At 37.8% G+C, this 21,102-nt stretch overlaps 1 protein-coding gene across 1 annotated transcript in view; it reads left to right on the forward strand.

Annotated features, from left to right (window-relative positions):
- LOC123877016 (hemicentin-2-like) overlaps positions 1-21,102 on the forward strand; it is a 125,442-nt gene that overhangs the window by 48,737 nt on the left and 55,603 nt on the right. The window contains exon 3 of the mRNA XM_045923504.1: positions 9,814-9,961. Within this exon, the coding sequence (XP_045779460.1) occupies positions 9,814-9,961 (148 nt within the window). The remainder of the gene's footprint in view (positions 1-9,813; positions 9,962-21,102) is intronic.

The raw sequence follows: 21,102 nt of genomic DNA on the forward strand, positions 1-21,102 counted from the left end.
GATATGCAAATTATTCTAATAAGTTCTACTACTGGTGTTATTAATAAGATTGCAAGTTTATCTGTCTGTTTATCCATATAATATTATAAATGCGAAAGTGTGTCTATCTGTCTGTCTGCTACGTTTTCACGGCACAACAGTTTAACTGATTCTGACAAAATTTGGTACAGGGTTAGCTTATATCCCGGGGACGGACATAGGCTACTTTTTATCCCGTAAAACCAAAGAGTTCCCACGGGATTCCCTAAAACCCATTCGCTAAACCGATTTGTATGAACGGTACCGAGGTAGCTTGCGTCCCTGTAATTGACATAGACAACTTTTTATCCCGGAAAATCGAACAGTTCCCACGGGATCTTAAAAACCTAAATCCACGCGGACAAAGTCGCGAGCATTCTCTAGTTTGCTTATAAGTAGGGAATATTATTGGCAACAACCCACCTATAACCTGCAACCTATGACCTGTTCTCAAAGGTGTGTGAGGTCTGCCAATCCGTACTTGGCCAGGGTAGATTTTAAGTCCTTCTCATTCAGAGTCCCGTGCTCAGTAGTGCGACGGCGATGGAATAATCATGATGATGATGCATATATTAGTCTCTACTCTCTATTTAACTAAGTACGTAGATAAGGCTCGCCATAAAATATCGCATAACGGAGAGTTACGGCCATGTCAAGTGCGGAATGCCTGTCCTTTATATCAGAAATGAGAAAAATTTGAGTTATTGCCTTTATTAGCGCGCCACGCACGCTCACAGCGAGTTACGACATTACACCTGCAAGGTGACTGAGCCGTTTTTGTTTATTCCTCTATTATTCCTTGCCATTTCTTTGCCTTTTCTACGACGCGATGTATTTATTACCCCCCGATCCAAAAAGAGGGGTGTTATAAGTTTGACGTGTGTATCTGTGTGTCTGTGGCATCGTAGCTCCTAAACGAATGAACCGATTTTAATTTAGTTTTTTTTTTGTTTGAAAGGTGGCTTGATCGAGAGTGTTCTTAGCTATAATCCAAGAAAATCCGTTCAGCCGTTTGAAAGTTATCAGCTCTTATCTAGTTACTGTAACCTTCACTTGTCGAGGGTGTTATAAATTTTTAATTTACACTTGTATTTATGAGAAGTAATCCTAGCGCACTCCCAAGTACTTTCCATACATAGTTTGGTTTTCATTAGAATATTGTCCTATCAAACCTGCAATCAAATGTAACTTCATTGATGAACTTTCAGGCAAGTTTCCCCACGATGTTTTCCTTCACCGTTAAAGTAAGCGATATTTAATTGCTGAAAACGTATGATGCCGAAAAGCATAAGAATAGAATAGAATAGATTTTAGAATAGAATAGATTTTTATTCAAATAAACTTTTACAAGTGCTTTTGAATCGTCAAATAATTTACCACTGGTTCGGAATGCCGTTCCTACCGAGAAGAAGAAGCAAGAAACTCGGCGGTTGCTCTAGTTAAAAGTTAGAGATGTGATGCCAAACTTTTTACGTAGGTTAGCATGTAGGGAATGTTTTTCTAAGAAAGGTATTATTTAATATCTTAAATCCATATACATACTTATATTTAATATAAATACTAGAGAGTGTCTGTCTGTCTGTCTGCTAGTTTTTCACGGTCCAGAGTTAGCCTAGCCTACGTCCGTCTCTACTTTCCTTCCGTAGGCTACTTTTTATCCTCGAAAATCAACGAGTTCCCACGGGATTTTTAAAGGTAGGTAATAAATTTGTTATCTTAAATTTGGCACAGAGATAGCTTGCGTCCCGTAAATTTTTTAGGTAACTTTTTGTCCCAGAAAAGCAAAAGCTCCCACGGGATTTTTGAAAACCTAAATCCACGCAGATGAAGTCGCGGGTATCATCTAGTAGGTAAATAAATAGGTATTGTACCATGTATTACAAAATGATAATAAAATAGAAACCTAACGTAGGTCCCGTAAAGTATCAACCGAAACTTATCAAACACCCAATTACGCTGCAGCGCACAATCGCCCGTATTTCACAGCAATTTATGGCATAAAATTGCTTGCATAAAATTCAATGGTTGTACAGGCGGTTATCGCCCTTATCGCGTACGGAACACGGGCGGAAGTCGTTCACATCCTCGCGTAAATGCAGTCGATTGGTATATGTTCCCGTTTCGATGCACAGGTCCCCGCGCTAGACGGGTATAGAGGTACTGGAAACGATTTACAATTTCAGGTTATATTTTTTAGCGCATACTTCATTAGTCTAGTGTCAAAACCAGGTATGATTGTTATAAATCAACAGGAAGTTTTGAGTATCCGAAATGAGGAGATCCAAGGTCACTGAAATAGCCCAAACTGAAGTGGCAGTGGGCAGGCCATGCCTGTCGTAGAGGCGATGGCCGTTGGAGCCGGAAAGTCCTTGCGTAGAGACCGCGTATAAGCAAGTGAAGTGTGGGACGCCCGCTGGCACGATGGACTGAAGATATAAAGCGGCTGGCGGGAAGTGGCTGGATGAGGAAGGCTGAAGACCGGGTGTGGTGGCGCTCTTTAGGGAAGGGTTATGTCCAACCGCAGCCCGACAACCGCTTTAAACTCCACCCCTCTTCTCTCTTCGCCGGCCCACTACTCAATCTCTCTCTCCCCACTTCTCGCTCGTTAGAATCAATCAATCAATTTAATCAACCTATTTGCGTCCACTGCTGGCCTGCCTTTTCGAGAGCGCACCACCACAGACGGTCCGCCTTCCTCATCCACCTATTTTCTGCTACCTTCTTTAGGTCGTCGTCCAGCGGGTTGAATATTGTCCCACGCTGCGCTCTCAGTTGGATGTTATCCCAAACCTACAGCTTTTATAAAATAACGAAAGTCTGGCCCTCGCTGGCTCTTAGTCCATTACATTGACACTTCTAGTGGCCCGACATCGCGCAAAGGAAACATAGCACGGAACCAACGCCTAAACGCCAACGTTTCCGGCGATAGCACGGCGCTTAATGCCTCCCCGGGGAAACACACTGTGTGTATTGCGCTATATTAGCAGGCATTTACAGTCCGTTTGGTTATAAGGTACTTATTTCAACATTCATTTACTTAATATACGCTTAAAAATAAACTGTTAATTGCGGTCTGAAGAATTTTTTAGGAGAACTCTCCAGTATCTTAGGTATAATGTACATCAGAGTCGGGGAAAGGTGTGTAGTAAATTCTTGATAAAAAAGAAAGAAAACTTTTTTTGACTTGTTTCGAAGATCCCGAAAAGGTGGACTGGACTCTAGCAATCGTGTTAAAAATCTACAAACACAATGTGTTATTTTAAAATTTGAAGGAATGTAGTTAAAATTTTAATGAGTTTTGTTAAAATTTGAAGGAGTGTAGTTAAAATTTATTTATTTTTCACTATTCCGTAAAATACTGCCTTTTTAACTCAATTTCCGGATAACACCGCAGCGATGCATTCGCGAGGTTGTAGCGATAATAATTACTCATTAAGTACTGTATGAAATTTCAGGAGGTTACGACGTCGTAAACCTAGTCGCGAAATTATATTGTTAATCCCCACCGCCAAATCGCTGTACGCTAGGTTATAATATAATAATACAGATTGTAAGAACCAATCGTAGGTATTCTTAGACGCAAAGCCCACAAACAAAGTGAAGTGACACCGATGATTGTTGCAGCCAAGAATACCAGAGATTCAGCCAATCACAACACTTGAATTCCGAGGTTTGACAACTAGTCAAATGAGTACCTATTTTTTTGTCAAACGTTAATACACGCGCTCAGCTATGAAATACTGGCATGTGACGTCACAATCATTTAACGTGTTTTTAGTTTAGTCGATAAGATAAAATGGTTTACATATAAAACAAAGAAAGGACGTGGATTTTACGTATTTTGGAACACCCTCTATTTAATGATTCCTTAGTTTTTTTGACATAGGCAAATAATGTATTGTAGGAGTGATTGATGCAACTTTTTTTGCACTCTGAAACCATACATAATCGAAATTCCACGGACCTTTGAAGCGATTTGCTTCCTCGTTTCTAATTCGAATCGCTAGGATATGGAATGACCCTCCGGCATTAGTTTTCCGTACACTTTTAATATAATATGTACCAACCTTTAAGTCAAGAGTGAATAGGCATCTTCTAGGCAAGCGCGTTCCACCTTAGGCTGCATCATCACTTGCAACCAAGCGCTAATCTATAAATTTAGAAACAAACAGCAAGTACATTAATATATGGCTAGTTTGAAATAGTAAAATATAATATTTTTTGTACCTATTCTACTCCCTTTACAACCTCTTGCATTGCCAAGGGTCACTGGTAGAGATCTCTTATAGAGCTAAGTGGCTTCCCTGTCAACTTTTTTTTCTTTTCCACTTTAAAAATAAATAAATGAAATAAAACAATTGCGGATTTTCCTTCAGCACCACATTCGCGAGGTTTTCAGCAATAATTACTCATTACTGTATGAAATTCCAAGAAGTTACGACGTCGTAAACCCAGTTTGCGAGTAGGTACTGTAATACCTACCGCCTAACCGCTGTGGGCGGTACATTTTATACGCAGTAAAACGACCAAATGAATTATCACATTCGGTTAAAGGCCTTTACCATCCTATTTTGTACGGAGGTAGCCTTAAGCGACATCGTCTATGGTGACTTTTTGTAGGTCTTTAGCACAAGTAAAGGAAAAAATAAAAAAAAACCGTGAATTTATGGTTATACCATGGAAAAAAATTAAAATGTGTTCATGAAAAAATTAGTATTTTCAATTTTCAAAGTAAGATAACTATACCAAGTGGGGTATCATATGATAGGGCTTTATCTGTACATTCTAAAACAGATTTTTATTCATTTTTATGCATAGTAGTTTTTGATTTATCGTGCAAAATGTCGGAAAAAATATTTGAGTACGGAACCCTCGGTGCGCGATTCTGACTCGCACGTGGCCGCTTTACGCATCATATAACAATGATTTCATTAAAATAAAATTCAGTATGATTTGAAATATTTTGGAAAAATCAACGTTTCGACTCTGCCGAAATGTTAAGTAAACCGTAAAAACGTTTTTAAAACGTTTTAATTTTATTTCAAGCTGTTTTTACTTTGTATCATAATTAAAGCTTTTGTTTCCCGTAGAGAAACTATCGCGACCTAAATTTAAAACTTCCAGTAACAATTAACACATTTTTAGGGTTCACACCTCAACGGGAAAAACGGAACCCTTATAGTATCACTTTGTTGTCTGCCTGTCTGTTTGTCTGTCTATCTGTCGTAAGAATACATATAGGGTACTTTCCGTTGGCCTAGAATCATGAACTTTGGTGGGTGCGTTTAACCAGGCATACGCTTAACCAATTTCGACGAAAGATAAAGAGATAGCTTGCACCCCGGGGAAGGACATTTACAAGGAAGACTTTTTATTTCATTTTACTTTTTTTTTACCCCGAAAAATCAAAGAGTTCCCACGGGATTTTTAGAAACCTCAATCCACGCGGTAAAGTCGCGGGCACCAGCTATCTATTAAGAGGGCTCTCTCCGTCACTCGCTTCATACAAACGTAGTTCCAATTTCATTTGAATATAATTAAGCAACCAAAGTCCATGATATTTTGCAGACATATTCTAGAAACTAATATCTATGTTTGTGTTTTTCTAGATTTCTGTTAAAATATTCAATTTCAAAGTTACGCGGTCTTAAAAATTTACATAATTTACATACCCCTTTGAGCCCCTGTAATTTTAAAACTACATATTTTTAGAAAAATCTAAAACACCACAGACACAGATATTAGTTTCTAGAATATGTCCGCAAAATTTCATGGACTTTGGTTGCTTAATATTCAAATGAAATTGGAACTACGATTGTATGAAGCGAGTGACGGAGAGAGCCCTGTTAATGTAGGTATTAAAGTTAAAACTAAACTTAGTTATATCACAAAAAATGGAACGTGATAAAACGCAGTGTTGTAAAAATATTCTACATTTCATATTTTAAACTCTATTAATATTTTTGAACTAAATTAATTATTGCAATCTAAATTTTGGAGCAATTAAAAATTTTTGTGAAGCAATTTTCTAGTGTTTTAAATACATTTTGTAATTACAAATCAGTGGTGAAATAGTTTTTAGTGGGCTATAATTATTATCATAATTTGGTTCATGAATATTGTTTATAGCTGATGTTTTAATTAGAAAACATTATGTCAAGCTGATAACGGGATAACCATAAATTAGATATTAATATGATATCAGCGTAGATAAATTAAGTCTCAATAGCTCAACGGTTATAGGAGCGGACTGAAATCCGCTAGACGGATTTGGCTGAAATTCAGAATGGAGATAGATAATATCCTGGATACTTTACATAGGCTACTTTTGATCCCAGAAAATCAATTATTTTCCGCGGGATTTTTAAAAACCTAAATCGCGGGCATCGGCTATAAGTAGGTGCAGTTTTTACTACACTAGGTCAAAAACTACAAAACAGTTTTCCTTCTAAAGTAATGATATAGATATTTTCAGGTTAACAAAGCTACCTATATTTCTAGAACATACTCTGCGCTATCAAAAACCCAGCGCTCGCAACAAAAATATACTCCATACAACGATATCTAACTATTGTATTTTTCTTGCAAACACAAATAGTAGTTGAATTTGTTCAGGTTAACTGAAAAGTTCAGATAGCAGTAGATATGTCTGGATACACAGAAATACTCTGATTAGAAAAAGAAATGGAAAGGTTTTTCATTTAAATAAACCTTTCCACTCCACTTTTAACATGTAACTTCGTCAAGTCAAGAGTAAACAGTCATCTTGTAGGCAAGCGCGCTTCATCTTAGGCTGCATCATCACTCGTCAGCACAAAATTCAAATTCAAATTATTTTTATTCAATTAAACTTTTACAAGTGCTTTTGAATCGTCAAAATAATCTACCACTGGTTCGGAATGCCGTTCCTACCGAGAAGAACCCGCAAGAAACTCGGCGGTTGCTCTTTTCAAATGTACAATTTACAATAATATGCCATACTGTATACAATCAATTGCAGCGCCGTGTGTTGCTGGAGCGAGTCAAATCCAAGCTTTTTTGTCATTTACATAATCTTCGATTGTATAATAAGCTTTTTTCAGGAGCATACTTTTAATAGATTTTTTAAACTTGTGTAAAGGCAAGTCTAAAATTGATTGTGGAATTTTATTATAAAATATTACACTCATTCCCACAAACGACTGGTCACATTGCAGGTCTGATTGCAGTCAAGCGCAATATAAATTTAAAAAAGTATGTAAAAAAAGTACTTTTGATTTATCAAATGCTTGATGCATTTGATGATACCAGTGCACCGGTTCGGAAAGTCTTTTCTACCGAGAAGAATTAGCAAGACAGTCGGCGTTTACGTTTTCAGAGATTCGATTTACAATATTATTACGCACGGCGTTTCACGTAGATGTATTCACGATGAACGTACAATGGCATTCACAATGCCGTTTGTCGCTAGACGATTTTAACCCCAATGCAATTGGCATTAGGCATTAACCGTTCAAGTGTGGCCACTCAGTTTAACGCGTTGATTATCGCGATAATTATGACGTTGTTGGGCATTGACGTTAACCTTAATGAGGGTAAGTGTAACTAACTAACATCATAGTGCATAGATAAACTAAGTAATTGAAGTCATGCGCGTTGCTGGAGCGACCTGCGAGTCAAATAAATAAAATAAGTCTCAATAGCTCAACGGTTATAGGAGCGGGCTGAAATCCGAAAGGTCGCCGGTTCAAACCCACCCGTTGCACTATTGTCGTACCCACTCCTAGTACAAGCTTAACGCTTAGTTGGAGGGGAAAGGGGAATGTTAATCATGATTAAAAATGGCTAATATTCTTTTTTTTAAAAAATCAAAAAAAAAACCACTATCCACATCTATATCATTTAAATACATAATGTTGGATTGTTTGATTTTTTGTTTGTTTGAAGGCTTGCCTGTTTCTGAATCCTTACAATATACAAATCTGTAAATTGCATCCCGGAAACGAATATATGGGGCTCTTTTTATCCCGGAAAATCATGGAGCTTATGAGATAAGAATTAAAGTTAATTGAAGTTATTATGTTAAACAAATAAAATTCTCGCTCCCATTTTCATATTCGTGGTGATTTTAATAGCAAAAATCATACTGTCGAAGTTGCAAAGAATAATTTACTTATGCATAACGATTGATTTCCGAAATGAAATCGGAATTCAACGTAACGATTGGCTGTTTGTCCGCGGAATTCGTCATAATATTTAATTTGCCGACTCTTTTACATTGATTAAATGCTTTTTACACGACTTCGACTTTTTAAGTTTTTTCAAAAAAAAAACCAGCCAAGTGCGAGTTAGACTCGCGTACCGAGGGTTCCGTACTCGGGCATTTTTCCGACATTGTACACGATAAATCAAAAACTATTATGCATTAATAAAAATATCTCGTTTAGAATGTACAGGTAAAGCCCTTTCATAATATGTTACCCCACTTGGTATATTTATCTTACTTTGGAAATTGAAAATACTAATTATTTGTTCATTCTGTGGTTTTTATGGCACTGAATGTAACAAAAATGCCCTGTGTATTCTATAAGTTTAATAAATATAAAATAAAATAAATAATGCACACATTTTAATATTTTTGTTGTGATATAACTACTAATTAATGGTTTTCGGATTGTTTCCTTTACTATTGCTATAAGACCTACCTACCTACCAAACATGATTCTAGGTCAACGGGAAGTATCTAATAGATTCTCTTGACAGACATAACAGACGGACAGACGGGCAGACGGACAGAAAGACAGACAGCAAAGTGATCCTATAAGGGTTCCGTTTTTCCTCTTTCCTTTGTAGGTACTAAAAATAAAAATATCCATCGATATCTGAACCGCCTCCATTTGTTGAAGTTGGCTAAAAATGATTACTTATAAATAACCATAGTTCCATATCCAAACTAGTTCCGGAAAATTTGTTATTTACGGCTGTAGTAATGTGAAAAAGTGCGGCGAAACTGCCGATCCGTAAAATATGAGACTGTCCGGGGAACGATTCATTGGCGCTCGCCACATAAGTTATTATCTCCGGCCATTTGCTAACGTTAGCATGTACTAAATTATTAATAGTAAGTAATTAATAATTACATACTATATGTGACTCAGCACAACAATCATTATCATCATCACCATTGCGTCGCTGCGCATGAAAATTACGATATGTGGAAAATCGCGGAACACTTGATGTTAAGTCTTTACCGCCGCGCCGCCCATGAACATTTGCAGTACCAGAGGAACCGTTAATACGTTGCCGGCCTTTCAGGAATTTGCTCGTACACCCCTTCAAAATCACCAAGTTGAAAAGGTTATGTCTTGGAATCGCATACATGCTAAAGAAGGGATTTCTGCACACACACACAAATTTTAAAACTGAAGAAAATGACATCAGAAACGACATGTCTAAAATATTACATAGCGAATTTCACATGCGCAGTGACGATTGTCAACCTCTTGTTTGTTATTTACATTTCTTCGATGCGTCTGATGCTACCGACTCGTGTGACTGACGTTTACTCAATAATATTTGGATTGCTTGTGTCTCTTCTGGTCGGGTCTCCCTCGGGTCTGCAATCTACTATAATATTATATTCAAAGATAGCATGCTCCAATTGATTTTTACAACGTCTATGCACCAATTTTTCTTTCATGATGATGTTCACGCGATGTAATCGACTACTGCTGCCATCTATGATCACAAAATGAAACTAAAGTTGTCGCAAAACCTCTATTGCGCAGTGAAGTGGTCAAATCAACTCAGATGTAGTGGACTTTGTTCCAGTGTCGACGATGGACGTGGAGGCCGTGGTGGGCAGGACCGCTTCCTTACCCTGTGACATCGAGCCTGACTCTCATGAGGACCGGGTCTACATGGTGCTTTGGTTCAGACATGCTGGCGGGAAACCGTTGTACAGGTGAGTTTGAAAGAATTTAAGGTTTTTAACTTATTTGCTTCGCGATACGCTTTATTGTTCCTAATGCTGTTGGAATATGAAATGCCCATAAGGCTTCCGTTTTCTAAACTTATATCTAAAATATTAAACTAAAACAAATTAAACTAACAGGGCTCTCTCCGTCACTTACTCCATACAATCGTAGTTCCAATTTCATTTGAATTACTAAGCAACCAAAGTCCATGAAATTTTGACATCTGTAAAATAGTAGGTATTTGAGCACTAAAGGTGAAGTGAAATCAAAAATTTAAAGATATCGAGTGAACCGGGGACCCGAGAGCCAGTAGCTACCTTGGACAAAGAATAAGTTCCAAGGTGCTAGAAAAAAACACAAAAAACACTTGTTTCCATTCAAGCGAGGATGCCATTCTAGCACTATGCATAGCGCATCGTTGGAAGACCCCCCTGTAGATGGACAAGAAGATGATGATGGACAAGAGACAAGAAGACAAGAAACGAATCGCAGGGAGCCGCTGAATTCAGATGACGCACGTAAGACGGCATGTGGAAGTCCCTACAAGAGACCTATGCCCAGGAGTGGATATTTTATTGATAAAGATGCTGATAGCATTCCATCTATAGATAAGTATAAAGCTCAGTCGATTTGTTACGTAACCCCCGATAACATATGTATCGGCAATATCGCGTGAGAGATAATAATTTATACGGACAGACGAATCGTTTTGCGAATGAATTCATATTTCATTTGTGCGAGGTAACCGTTTTATCCAACTTTTTTCTTGTTCTATCATATTTTTTCTGATAGATACGAATAGGCGAATTACATGTCTAGTTGGGTAATAAATCTTTACTGTTTTGTAATGAGCTGGAGAAAATCGTTTTTGTTACTAACGATTGCCTGCGGCTTCGCTCTGATGGGTATTTTGAAAAAGCTTGCTCGATTCTTTGTCTAATAGCTCGTTCACACAGGCTGCGTAAGCGTAGACGTAACGCGTACCATTGCGTTGTAATGTATGGACTGTATGGAACATGGCACACCGCTTGCGCAAAGTGTGGAGGTATACGTAACCTGGTGTGTTAGGGGTTTACGCGCGTCACTACGCACGTGTCACGTGTACGCCTTAGATGTGAATCGGCCTTTATTTAAAAAAAATGTAAAATCTGTGCAAAATGAGCTTTGTAGTAGGGGTAGTCATGTTTTTTATAATTTTTATTTTTGCTTGTTTTGTAATGTTGCTCGGTTTTTTTTATGGTATTTCTCATTAAAAAACCAGTTAAATTTTCTTACTTAGTTAGTTTCAACTGTATTGTACGTTCACCTACTTAACTAAAATTTATTTGAATAAAGGTTATCACGATTTGGTTTGGTTACATTTGAATGGCAGGCACAATACCTAAACCTAAACAAGTCGAATTTAATGGACAATGCTTTACTAACCTACTAACTTATCACAACAAAATCAATTGATAAATTGTTTTTTTACTCACTGTAACAATAAAACTCGGAAATGACTTGTCAATACCAAATAATGGAAGCTAAAGGCTTAAAGCTTCTATGTGTAACCCTGTGACTGGCTCCGATTTATTTATAGTGATGTAGGATTGTAGTGATAAATATTAACTACTAGCCGATGCCCGCGACTTCGCCCGCGTGGATTTAGGTTTTTCGAAATCCCGTGGGAACTCTTTGATTTTCCGGGATAAAAGTAGCTTATGTACTAATCCAGGATATTATCTATCTCCATTCCTAATTTCAGCCAAATCCGTCTAGTGGTTTTTGACGTGACAACGTCTTATAATTCGATAGAGCCGGCTGCACGCACGAAAAAACATGACTCATGCGGCGTTACCTCGCTCTGAGGCGTTCCATGTAAGGCTTGAAGTGCAAGCGGGAGCGCGGAACCGCGGGAAATTGGTTGTCTGTAAAGTCAGTAAACCGACTTTACAGACAACCAATTTTTTTGCGTGAAGGAGTAACAAACATACACACACACACACACACACATACACACAAACTTTCGCCTTTATAATATTAGTGTGAAGTGTGATATTAAATAACTAGGTACCTAGGTATTATGTAAAAGGAAAAGCTGACTGACTGACTGATCTATCAACGCAAAGATCAAACTACTGGACGGATCTGACTGAGAGGCATTAGTTCATTCATTCATTTAACCAAGTCAAATTTTTCTAACACTAGTTAGGTAGTCAGACTTGTCTTTTTATATGTAAGTATAGATAGATAGATAAAACCTGGAAACTCTCGATTGTAAGGGGCCTCTTTGGGTAATTTACTAGAAAGGTCGTCTTTTTGATTTAAATTCCTTTCACACTTTTAAGTCAAGTGGCGAATCACTAAGCTGTGACCTCGACCTATGGCTTGAAAGACTCTTTCTATTCGACTTTAATCGATTCTCAAGTGATTCAGCACATCACTAGTTCATAGTATTCAATAGGCTTCACTTCCATCTTCCGTATTATAGTCAAAGAGATAATGAAAACTATGTATATCACACTTTTTTAGTCACATTATACATGATATGCACACATTTCCACGCCACCTGTGAGGTAGTGTACTCAGCGCGTTTTGTATGTGATAAAACTTACCGTTTTCAAGAAAAATCCAAAAAAACCTAAAATTTTGACCTTCGACCCCGAATAACTTTTATTGCACACATAGGATCGATGGGGATTTTACCAATATTTGGCTCTGTGGGGATTTTTGTAATTTTAAATGTCTATATTGACCGGACTATTTGCTTCTGATTTAAAGGTACTCGTATTAAAAGTGGAGGGGAAAACGGATTGGCAGACTTCATCTTTGAGAATATTATTTAGAACTATCAAGCATGCAGGTTACCTCTTCCAGGTTAGCCCACTTCCATCTTAGACTGCATCATCACTTACCACCAGGTGAGATTGCAGTTTAAGGGCTAACTTGTATCTGATTAAGAAAATGCAGGTTTTACAGGACATTTTCTTTAATTCTCTGTACCTACTTAATTTCATCCAAATCACTGAAACGTCTGTTTGTTTCTTTCTTTTTCACTATCGTTTTAATCATTATAGTCTCAATCGATTGCCAAGCTACTACTTGCACGGGTCTCCTCTCAGAATGTGAAGGGCGCCAAGTGCGAATTGACAGACTTCACACACAGAACTCTCAAGTATGCAGGTTTTCTCACGATGTTTGCCTCCACTGGTGGTATTTAATATTGACTGCACATTTTACTCCGCATACACTCGACACCTCTCAATTTTCTAAAATTCCAAGAGCTCCTACACTATAATAGTAGGCATTGAACAGGCTCTAAAGGCGATCGATTCAATATGATCGCGTATAATTAATGCGCTCCGTGGAAATGGGTTTGATTAATTGTTATTGTGTGCACTGAGGAGATTATGGGCTGGTGCGTTCTACGCCTAATTTACGCAGTATGCTTTGCTTTACTATTCATGCACGGCTTCTTTTTCTGTATCGTATTCCTCATTTCTGAGGGTCATAACTACTGCTCCTTAATCACAATGTCGATGTCAATAGTGGCGGCTAGAGCATACACTATAATAGATACTTAGTAGGTATTGAATAGGCTCTAAAGGCGATCGATTTAATGCGCGCCGTGTGAATGGGTTTGATTAATTGTTATTGTTTGCACTAACTGAAGAGATTATGGGCCGATGCGTTCTATGCCTAATTTGCACCGTTCTATGGCATTAGCCAATAGTAAAGCAAAGCATACGGTGCAAATTATTGCGAGTGCTTTGCTTTACTATTCATAGTATAGTTTCTCTGCTTGCAATGTAGCTTCTACTAAGCTTCTACTAAGTACTTTTTCGGCGACATTGCAAACTGCACACCTTGGCGATGGCTTCCGGTACGATAATAAAAAGATGACGGAGGATCCTGGTCAAAAAGTACTTGGGCACACTCTCCAAAGTTTTATATAAATTCCATATTTTCTATAGTATGGAAGTATAGAGTGCGCTTAAGGTCAAGACTCTACTTGGACTCTACCCAGTGGCGTGCACAGGATCTATAGCTAGGGTAGGCATAAGGTAGGTAGTTGCCTAATTACTAGCGGTCACGATGAAAAATGAGCATTGAGCTATTTCAGTCAGGGTAAGCAGCGCTTTTATGCCTCTATGACCTGCATGCCGCTGACTCTACCTGGACTCTACCACCGATTTGGATGCCGAGAAGAGCCGGCAAGAAACTCTTTCTTACATCACATAAGAGATAGCGAAACTTATGGTATCTCTAGATGTGTTCGTAATCACATGAAATGTGAAATCTAGCTAAATTGCTTCCAATGTCTAGATGCGGGCTCATCAAGATGTTGTCGGACCATTACACGCGACCACACGCGAAATGTGCCGAGCGAATATCAGCCACGTAGACCAGGAGCTGGTGGAAATAATGTTTCAATGATATAACGCATAACTGAGTAGGTTTCTGCGGTAATGGGTCAGTGCAATACCGTAGGAGAATACTCAGTTATGCTTTATGTACCCACTTGCTTGCTCTTCCTTTTGTTGAATAAAGTAGGTACTATTCAGCTCCCATAGCGCTGAGCCTTTAATTAAAAAAAAAAATTATCCTTCAAATTTACAAAGAAACTTATAAACTAGAGAAATGGTAACAGCTGTGTTAGTTAAAACTCTGTTACAGCCATTATCGCCCACCTCCGGATTTAACAAAATAAAACAAAAATAATAGTATAAAGTAGGTTAGTAGTAATTAGCCTATCAGAACAATTTAACGGACTTAATTACCGCATGTGTATGTGTCGATTTGATAAACACCTCTCTTTCTATCGCGTAAACTCATATCTCTTATCTATCTCTCCCTCTCTCTTTCTTTTGTGAGATAAGAAAAACGTGAGTGCCATGCACAGATCACTCGTGCCATCAAAAGGAAAACCCTGCCTTATGTATATTTCTCGGGTCACGTGACCAAGTGAGCCCGGCCTGGTTTTTTTTTTCAAAAACCGTGGCAAGTGACGTTTTACGTCAAAAAACATAGCGGATAATTTCTAAAAGTCCTTCCACACGCTGCCTCCAGTTCTTCGCCTACATTTGTTAGTGTATTACGGCAAAATGCGTCATATTTCCGAAGTGTACTAAGCGGGCGCTCGTCATTTGCGGCGAGTGCTAGCGAATATCGCTACCATTATATACTGCGTCACACGAAATTGAGAGACATTTTGTGGCCTAGAGTGGATAAAGGCTCGTACACACCCCGCGTCGTGGATTGCCAGTCCACTACTGAGGACGGGTCCCTCTCAGAATAAGACGAGCTGTAGTCTACGCTGGTCATGAGCGCATTGTCAGACTTTACATACATTTGAAAACATTATTTATTTTATTTTATTTATTTATTTTATTTATTATGGAGAACTCTCACACAGCCAGGTTTCCTTACGATGTTTTTCTTCACCGAGAAAGTGATATTTACTAATTGATGAAGCTAATCCAGCTTCATCTATTAGTAAATATCATTTCATCACTATCACACTAAAATTGGTAACATATCCGTCGGCTGTGAAAAGTGACCCCCATAAAACAATAAAGCATTATTGAATTATGCAGAACCACCGTAACTTTTAAATGCCAGATTTGGATGTATAATCGTTAGACATTCTTACATCATTCTGAGTGACACTGGATATAAATATGGCGGGTGTATGGCGCCATTTTCAAATGTAAAGAATATTTTCTTCAATCATTTGTTCATTTATCACATGACATGTATCATTTTCTTTTAATTCATCCACTCTTACGCACTGTTTCCATCCCCCTGTCCCCATTACCAAAGGTTAACCGGAAGAGTAACCTTATATCTAGTTCTAGAAGATCTGGTTACCTCTAGAATCTAGATAGTAAGTTCATCTTTGCATATTCTATTTTTATGTGCAAAAAAGAGTTTAAAACAAACAATCTGTGTTGAACTGGTATTCGATGTCACTTGTCAGAGTCAAAACTCCCCGTGTGGCTTCACCCTTAGCAACAGCCGTTAATGCATCGAGTGTCAATCATTTGCGGGAGATAATCCACTTTGTGACACGCTTCGTTACACCCAGGGTTGCCACTTGCCTACTACGTCGCACTTTAATATTAAATTGATTTTACTATTCTATCCAGTCATCAACCGAGCACAAACATCACACTATCACACTAATATTATAAAGGGGAAAGTTTATGAGTATGTGTGTGTATGTTTGTTACTCTTTCACGCAATGACCACTGAACGGATTTGGCTGAAATTTGAAATGGAGATAGATAATATCCTGGATTAGCACAAAACTCAAAATGGTTAACACTCACTGAGTTTTTTCGTGAATAAAAAATAGCGAGCAAACGAATAGGTGGGTCACCTGATGTTAAGTGATTATCGCCACCCATGAACATTTGCAGCATCAGAGCAACCGCCAATGCGTGGCCTCTTGCGTTGTCTGATGCGGCATCAATCATGCCATGTCACGAAAGCATGTTTGTTTTTTTTTAAATTATACATTAAGAATAAAAGTGACTAGCGCTTGGCTGCAATTAAACTTGGTGGCAAGTGATGATGCAGCCTAAGTCTTTTGGCCCTAATTCGGAAAGCAAGACGCTTCGTATCCCTGTACCTATTGAATTCAGACATTGGTGGTAAGTAAGCTGTGTGGTAGCAACCCTACAAAACGGCTAACGAGGTGTAGACACGGCGCGTCGCGTCGGTTCAGCGCGCCCGCCTCGCAAATTCGTATGTTCGCCACATCAAAGAGCTTTTCCTTTTTTTTTTCTTTTTCAACTGGCAGCTTGTTCATCGATTCCACACCTTCAAAGTTTGTCTCTGGCATGTTCCCGTATTTTTCTACAGGATAGGTATTTTAGGATTTTTTTTTTTAAATATTACTTCCCTCCAACTAAGTACTTATCGTACTGAATAATTTTTTTTTTTAAATTTAGCGTTTAAGGGTTTTTACGATTGGCTAAGGCCACACTGCTGTTGTATTTCTAGTTAGCGGTAAAGCGGTTAGTTACAAAATGTTCAGAAAGTTTTTGAAAAATTTCAAAATGAGGCTTAGTAAAAGGATCCCGAAGAAGGGTGCCCCTTCGGATTCGGAACCTTAAAAAATGGTACAATCAAAAAATTCGATCACTAATTAAGCTTTTTGTTCGTTATAATTTCGGAAAAAATAATCACAATTCTTTATTTCTTCCTTATTTATCAAAACAAACATTATCATAAAAGGCATGACGATTTCCAAGCAAATAAGATTGAAGTAACTGAGTTGACAAAGTAAAGAAAGTAAGAAAACCGGTCAAGTGTGAGTCGGACTCACATACGAAGGGTTCCGTACAATCGTACAAGAAATAATACTTTTTAACACTGCAAGTTAGTGAAGGACAGTGCCATATTTATGACTAGGTAATGCCTGAGACGTCGCTCGCGTGGATATAGGTTTTTTGAGAATCCCGTGGGAACTCTTTGATTTTCCGGGATAAAAAGTAGCCTCTGTCTCAATTTAGGGTATAATCTAGCGCCGTTCCCAACTTCAGCCAAATCTGTCCAGTAGTTTTGGCGTAAGAGACTAACAAACATACACACACACGCAGACACATACAAACTTTCGCATTTATAATACTAGTGTAATGCAATTTAATATAATTATCTACATATTATTTCGTAGGTACTTTTTTTTGTTTGTTATGTAATTTTACAAATTCACGGTTTTCAGATTTTCTCTTTACTCGTGCTATAAAACATTGCTACCTGCCAAATTTCAAGATTCTAGGCAGCGAGAAATACCTCAGACAGACCGGCAGACAATAAAGTAATACCTACTATAAGGGTTCCTTTCTTTCTAGAGATAGGGAACCCTAAAAATACAACTGATAAAATAAACAGAGATAAGAGGTGGAATTCTGAGTAAAGTTGTGACAAAAGAAATGTTCCCATAGCCCCCGGGGGTAGATTATAGAAATGTTGTTTTGCTTAGTGCTCCTTTGGGGTAAATCCGGAATATTCTAAGCAGGATGATGTTATCTTTACTCGTACTTCCGTTTTCACTCTTCTTTGAAGAGACGTATGACCTAGTTGTGACAACGGATGCCAATTGATTGCGATTGTTAAGCAACGTTCATTCAAGTTGGTAACTGGATGGGTGACCAACTTTGGAGGTCCGAAATTCCTTTTAAATTCCTTTTCGTTTCCTCCGTATGACTGTAGTAGTAGCCTAGTTGTTAACACGTCGGGGTTCAATCCTGGGCATGCGCATCTCTAATTTTCGAAGTTATGTGCGTTTGGTTATCCATACTAATATTATAAATGCGAAAGTGTGTCTGCCTGTCTGTCTGTCTGCTACCTTTTCACGGCCCAACAGTTTAACCGATTCTGACGTTTGGTACAGGGTTAGCTTATATCCCGAGGACGGACATAGGCTACTTTTTACCCCGGAAAATCAAACAGTTCCCACGGGTCTTTAAAAACCTAAATCCACGCGGACGAAGTCGCGGGCATCGTCTAGTCTTTGAATATAGAAAAGGAAAAGGTGACGACTGATTGATCTATCAACGCACAGCTTAAACTACTGACGTAGACATCCGCTAAGAATGGATTTTCAAAAATTTGACCCCTAAGTGGGTAAAAATAGGGGTTTGAAATGTGTAGTCCAAGTCGCGAGAATAAGCTGGTTATTAGCTTTTTAAACGGTAAAAGGAAACATCGTGAGGGAACCTACATGCCCGAGAGTTCCTTATAATGTTTTCAAAGGTGCGCCATGTTTTAGCCAGTGTGGTGAGCTTAAACTCTTCTTATTTTAGGAGGAGAGCAGAGAATCGGCGATGAGTAGAAATACCTTTAACAGTACAAAGGTCCCGTCAAAGACAATGTGTATCGGCGCGTATTGTTCCCATATTGAAATGTGTTGAAGCAGAACGACAAGTGACTCGTCTTATCGCTTCGTTACCTTGACGTGTGGTGCAAGTTATACGCTTATGTACATACAGAGTGTAACTAAAACGCTAGCAAAAACTCGGACAGGGTATAGTAGGTACTGATAATTACTGTTAGATACCATAAAAAACTACGAAAGAAAAATTTGAAAAATCCTGTATTTTTAAGTTCACAATATATTGCAAATAAAACATCTGACTGACGCTAGAGGTCAACGAACGTTCCGTAAATAGGTCAATGCGGGTTTGAAAAATATTAAGTCACTAAAACTACAAGATAAGCTAAATGGTTATTGGCATTGGATTTTGTTAAGACAGTAATATAATAATAACCCTCAGAATTTGCTAATTTTTATTTTATAGAAATAAATCACAAACACACAATATAGTTAAACTAATTACATACATTTACATTTACCTAATACTATGTCAGCCATATTGAAGTAAAACACTTTAGCCTGTTTCAGCGTCTTATAGACGCGTGACGTCAATTAACGCTCAAAGGCGCCGACACGGCCAATCACGTCAATTCACGTCTGTTACCGCGTGCCAACTCCGCGCTCAAGGTACGAGTATATTGAAATTTCGGTGCAAAACTTCTCTGTCGCATCGCTTCGTTACCTGTGAACCTTATGGTGCAAGTCAAAGACTTATAATTTTTATATCTATACTATATAATATTATAAAGAGGAAACCTTTGTATTTTTGTATTTTTGTATGTTAGTATTGAATAGGCTCAAAAACTACTGGACCGATTTCAAAATTTCTTTTACCATTACTTAGAGGGATTCTTCCGAATCCGTATAGGCTATATTTTATCCCGGAAAATAGATAAAATAAATGTCCACCAGTGCGAAGCCGGGGCGGGTCGCTAGTGTTATTATAATTTAAAAGGTTTAAAAGATTCCCGACGTAATTTGCAAATGTTGTGTACACTTATTGTAATAGTTGATATATTTATCAGCGAGTGTTATTGTGTGTAAATTATATATTTTATTTCATAGGAAGCCAACGGAATACAAAGAAACTATTCAAATTCAAATTCAAAATATTTATTATTTTATGACAACTTATTTAAACTTATTACTTACAGGCTAACTCAACATGTGTAATCTAAGACTTCTTAATAATAATACTTATACTAGTAAATGTACTTAAAATATGTGTATTGTAAGTGTACATTTTTTTAATAATAAAAAAATTAGACACTTATTCGACGGAACCCTTAAAATCAGATACAGCCTCTTGATGGTTTTATTCGTTACTAGCTGATGCCCGCGACTTCGTTCGCGTGGATGTAGGTTTTTTAAAAATCCCGTGGGAACTCTTTGATTTTCCGGGATAAAAAGTAGCCTATGTGCTAATCCAGGGTATAATGCATCTCCATTATAAATTTTAACCCAATCCGTGCAGTTGTTTTTGCTTGAAGGAGTAACAAACATACACACACACACACACACACACATATACAAACTTTCGCCTTTATAATATTAGTGTGGTTATATTGAAGTATTTCTTTTCATAATTTAAATAAGCGGAGTTGTTTTATTTAGGAGATTGATTCGTAATATCATTTAGAAAATTATCCTCATTACAATTTTACTTCCTTTTTTTTTATTTCATCTTATCTGAATGGCTGAATGAAATAATTATACTAACGAGACCACTCTTGCGGCTCTTATGATCAGGGATCGGAACAGGTAGCGCAATTTAGAATGAACGTTTTTAATTATTACTAGCCGATGCCCGCGACTTCGCCCGCGTGGATTTAGGTTTTTTCGAAATCCCGTGGGAACTCTTTGATTTTCCGGGATAAAATTAGCCTATGTGCTAATCCCGGATATTATCTATCTCCATTCTAAATTTCAGACAAATCCGTCCAGTAGTTTTTGCGTGAAGGAGAAACAAACACACACACACACACACACACACACACACACACACACACACACACACACACACACACACACACACACACATACAAACTTTCGCCTTTATAATATTAGTGTGAAGTGTGATTATGATCATTTTTTAAAAAGGAAACTGGCACTTTAGTATGGACACCATACCCAAGCGAAATTAAGTGAAAGAAGTATACTTACATAAGTTTTATAACATCGGCTTTTTGTTCTTTGTTTTACTACAAAACGCTTTTTATGGTCTTTTATGCGTAAAAAGTAATAGAAATGGTCTAAAAAAACATG

This window comes from Maniola jurtina, chromosome 22 (assembly GCF_905333055.1).
Source record: "Maniola jurtina chromosome 22, ilManJurt1.1, whole genome shotgun sequence".
In the NCBI taxonomy this organism is placed as follows: Eukaryota; Metazoa; Arthropoda; class Insecta; order Lepidoptera; family Nymphalidae; genus Maniola; species Maniola jurtina.